The sequence below is a fragment of the Danio aesculapii genome, chromosome 8 (genome assembly GCF_903798145.1).
Source record: "Danio aesculapii chromosome 8, fDanAes4.1, whole genome shotgun sequence".
Lineage (NCBI taxonomy): Eukaryota > Metazoa > Chordata > Actinopteri > Cypriniformes > Danionidae > Danio > Danio aesculapii.
The window spans coordinates 54,647,937-54,652,936 of record NC_079442.1 but is presented as its reverse complement, the minus strand read 5'-3'; the positions used below and the strand labels follow the sequence as shown (position 1 = coordinate 54,652,936).

Below are 5,000 nucleotides of genomic sequence, written 5' to 3'. Positions count from 1 at the left end.
TGCAACCCAGTACTGGGAAACACTCATTCACTCTTACACTCATACACTACGGCCAATTTAGTTAATCAATTCCCCTATAGCGCATGTGTTTGGACTCTGGGGGAAACCGGAGCACCTGGAGGAAACCCACAACAACACGGGGAGAACATGCAAACTCCACACAGAAACACCAACTGACCCAGCCGGGACTCAAACCAATGACCTTCTTGCTGTGATGCGATTATGCTACCCACTGCACCACCGTGATGCACTGAATCTGTAATTTCCTTTGACTGAACGATTCAGTGATCCATTCATAAAGGTGTAATGGCTTTGTTTCTAAATGATTCAGTCATTTTGAACGACTCCTTTGAGTGAATGATTCAGTATTTGTTCCAGCTCAGCTTTGTGTTAGGGTCAGATGAAGGGGCGCATATACATATATATATATATATATATATATATATATATATATATATATATATATATATATATATCTGTATCTGTATCTGTGAGTGTGTATGTGTGTTTCCGCAGGGTGTGTTTGACCAGCGCATGAAGACCTGGGCTAAATGGCAGGACGCACAGGTGATGCTGCAGAGGAAAAGAGAAGCTGAAGCCAAACTGCAGTACGCAAACAAACCCGACAAACTGCAGCAGGCCAAAGACGAGATCAAGGAGGTACGAACACACAAACAAACCACTGGTGCTCACTTTCCGACACTGCACTGCTGAAAACACTCTTCTTACTCAGAGTTTTAGTCTCGTTTCTACTCCACATATCTACAAATTCTTAAATCATGAAGCATTTTCTCGATAAGTAAAATATAGTGTTGTTTTCAGAAATAATGAGTCAACATGAAGTCAGTTTTTCCTTAAAACAAGCAGAATAATCGGACAATGCGATAAGCAAAATAATCATTTCAAAGCAAAAACAAGATTATTATAATCACCCCATTGGCAGATTATTTAGCTTGATTTAAGGAAAAACTCCCAACAATAACAATACCAGAAATGCTGTAAACAAATAGAAATTCACTTCGCTGATTCACTTACAAGTGAAATTTCTGCGTGTGCAGGCTGATGGGTCACCTAATCTGCTCCTGTGTCATTAACTACATGGTGCAGGAGATTGGCTGCTGTCACTTTGGCAGCCAATAGGCTTGCTCCTCATCAGTTTAAATGCTCTGCGTCATTCTACACTGTTAAGATGCGGAGTGTTTTCAGAGACCCTCCTCCACCCCAGCTCCACTTGTGTTTAGATCTGCTACTGGGGTCACATGTATATTGTGTTTGCAGCAGCAGCAGCGTGTTATATTCTCAGGCGGCATGTCTGTGTATATGCTGGTAGTAGCAGCTCTCAGTACTTGCTCTGCCATAATATTTAATTCATCTTTATTTGTACAGCACTTTTACAATGTAGATTGTGTCAAAGCAGCTTCACATAGAAGATCACAGTAAACTGAAACAGTGTCAGTCCATAATAATCAAAGCAGCAGTGAAGCAGATCTATACTGCCAAGGCCAAATACATCAACATTACCATATACATATTCATTACCATGTTAAATCCTGAGCGTGTTCATGGCAGAAACGAAGCAAGTTTTGCTGTTGTATTGCTGGAGCAATAAATCAAACTATTAGATCAAAACAACTGATTCATTTAGAAATGATCCAAGTGACTCTTTTAAGTCAATATTAAGTAAGTTTTTATTTAAAACAACTACAAAAATTACAAAAAACTATTGTTTTTCTTACCCATTGGAGATCATTTAGCATGTTTTAAGGAAAAGCTCACTTATGCAAGGGGCAGTTCACCTAAAAATAAAAACTGTCATCATTTACTCTCACCCTTTACTTTTTATCTTTATGATTTTCTTTTGTCTTTTAAACACCAAGGAAGATATTTTGAAGAATGCTGAATACCTGTAACCATTGGCTTCTATAGTATTTGCTTTTCCTACTATGGAAGTCAGCGGATACATACTTCTAACATTCTTCAAGTTATCTTTAGTGTTTAAAATAATACAGAAACCACTGTAGGGTAAAGGATTTTTGGATAAATTATTAATTTTGACAATATTTTAGCATGTCTAGAAAATGCTTCTTGATTTCAGAATATTTCAATATTTGGACTAAAGGCTGATTTATTCTTCTGTGTGGAGTGACCGGTGTACCCACGACGCCTGCCTTTCATATAGTCATGCATTTCTACTTCTGTGTGCTGTTTGTTTTTCTCTGCAGTAACACTTCTGAAACACTAACTGGCAGATAGGGTTGGGTATCGTTTGAGGTTATTTCGATACCGGTGCTAAATCGATACTTTTAAAACGGTACCAGTGCCTGAACCGATACTTTTGCTTGACGCAGAAGTATAAATCAGCCTTCAAAGCAAGACAAAAATGCTAAGTAAGAGCAGCATCTTCAGCAGTGTTTCCAGCACGTCTGTTTGCTTTCCCTCCTTCAGTTCATTCATATTTCTGCTGTTTTCTGCGAGCCACCGACAGCAGCCAGACCACATGACAGTTCTTGATTCCTTTAAGCAGCAAACATTCTCAGCTTTCTCTTTAATTTCTGCATTTTCACGCTCCACGCAGGAGATCCAGGAGGTAGGCCTTGAGTTCATCTGTGTGTGTGTGTGTGTGTGTGGTTATATTCACAGAACATCACTGTCCATCCGTCTGCTTTAACACTCGTGTTCATCATCTGTGCTGGTCAGAATCAGTGGTGTAAAGCAAACATTAGAAACACTCCGACTGCTGTCGTCCAGTGCTGTTTCTCTGCCTGTGCGTTTACAAATGTCAACGTTTATACTGCAGATCATGCTTTTCCTACTGATACTTTTAGCTGTTTCTAGTCTAAATCTAATAACAAGTTTCAGTCAAAATGAAGCGAGTTTTTCTGTAAAACAAGCGAAATAATCTGCCAGTGGGATGAGCAGAATAATCTGTGTTTGTTTTGACATAAGTTTATTTCACTCACCCCATTGTCAGATTATTCAGCTTGTTTTAATGAAAAACTCACTTCATTTTTACTCCTTATTTCTGAAAACAAGACTATATTTTTTACTTGTCTACAAAATGCTTCTTGATTTAAGGATTTTTAGATATTTGGACTAGAAACAAGACAAAAACTCTGTGTAAAAAAGCAGTGTATAAGGCCTTAGTTTCCTACACACTGGAACATTACTGTCTGCTTTACATTCTCCAGTTCTACATTCATACATTCATATTTATATATTTATTTATTTATATATATTCTTATATTCTTAAGAAACATACTCATGTTTTCATTTTTAAAAAATGTTATACATTTACCTCATTGTCACTCATTGTCAGATTATTTTGCTTGTTTTAAGGAAAAACTCACTCAATGTTGACTCATTATTTCTAAAAACAACAATATTTTTTGCTTGTCTAGAAAATGCTTCCTGTTTACAGAATATTTAGATATTTGGACTAGAAACAAAAACTACAAGTAGAAAAAGCATTGCCTGCAGTGTGGAATAATATTCACTACTCTTGAGTACTTTTGAAAGGGCTGCTTTTACTTTTCCTCTACTCGTACTACACTGTTTATCAAGTAATGTTGGGTTTAACTTGAATGTTCAGTCCTCTTTCCACCACTGATCATAATGCAGGTTGATGACAGTCGAGCGTCTTCATTCCACTGATCATCAAGGCTGTGTCTACACTAATGCAGATACTGTACATCTGAAACTGTTTTGGTGTAAGACGCTCATGTCCTCACTATGGTTTAAACTGTTTTTCTCTGTCGTCCACACTAAAGGGCTAAAAGCAACTGACGTCAGATTCTTTTACCTGCTCATATCCGCCGGCCGTTTACTTACTCTCCGTCTCTTTGAAACAGTGAAAGTTTACTGGAGCTGTTGTTCAGATCAGACCACAGTCACTCAATCCCTGTGTGCTGAAGAGAGATGATGTGGAGCCTCTACAAACTGACATTCATCTTTAATAAAGCTGCAGAACATCTGCGACACAATGTCCTCCACCGTGTTAGCTGAACTGGTCACATGACTGAAATGATCACTGTTTTCCAAAGCCACAGTCTTTACACAGCAGCACCGTTTCACCATCTGTACACTTTAGACAGTGTTTTCAGAGAGATGCATTTTCGTTCCCTAATGATGGCGTCTCACTGTGGACAGAGGGATGAAACGGAGAGAAAAACATGCAGTTTTAATCTAAACGTATTAGTGTGGACATGGCTTTATAATCAGCATTATTCTGCAGACACACTGACTCTGCTCTCCGTCTGTGTGTCTCTGTGTGTGTGTTTAGTGGGAGGGTAAAGTCCAGCAGGGTGAGAGAGATTTTGAGCAGATCTCCAAAAACATCCGTCGAGAGGTGGGCCGGTTCGAGGTGAGACCAGACGCTGTGTGATTTCTGCACTGCTGAATATTATTGAATATATCGCTGCTCCTCTGAGCTCCTCTGTCCTCTTCTGTCCACAGAAAGACCGAGTGAAGGATTTCAGAATCGTCGTCGTCAAATATCTGGAGTCTCTCGTTCACACACAACAGCAGGTGTGTGTGTGTGTTCATCAGCACTGTCAGCCAATCAGTACATCACTGACATCATCAGCCAATCAGAGGGCAGATATCAGTTAATCACAGCATCAGCCAGTTAGAGGACAGATCTCAGTCCATCACTGACAGCATCAGCCAATCAGAGGCTAGATAACAGTCCATCGCTGACGGCATCAGGCAATCAGAGAACAGATATCAGTCAAGTCTCTCACTGACAGCATTAGCCAATCAGAGTACAGATATTAGTTAATTACAGCATCAGCCAATCAGAGGACAGATATCAGTCTATCGCTGACAGCATCAGCCAATGAGAGGACAGATATCAGTCTATCTCTGACGGCATCAGGCAATCAGAGGACAGATATTAGTCCATCGCTGACAGCATCAGGCAATCAGAGGACAGATATCAGTCCAGTCTCTCACTGAAAGCTTCAGCCAATCAGAGAACAGATATTAGACTATCACTGACAGCA

At 39.5% G+C, this 5,000-nt stretch overlaps 1 protein-coding gene across 1 annotated transcript in view; it reads left to right on the top strand.

Annotated features, from left to right (window-relative positions):
• Positions 1 to 5,000, top strand: part of snx2 (sorting nexin 2) — a 34,951-nt gene that overhangs the window by 29,019 nt on the left and 932 nt on the right. The window contains exons 12-14 of the mRNA XM_056464229.1: positions 517 to 660; positions 4,280 to 4,360; positions 4,453 to 4,524. Of these exons, the coding sequence (XP_056320204.1) occupies positions 517 to 660; positions 4,280 to 4,360; positions 4,453 to 4,524 (297 nt within the window). The remainder of the gene's footprint in view (positions 1 to 516; positions 661 to 4,279; positions 4,361 to 4,452; positions 4,525 to 5,000) is intronic.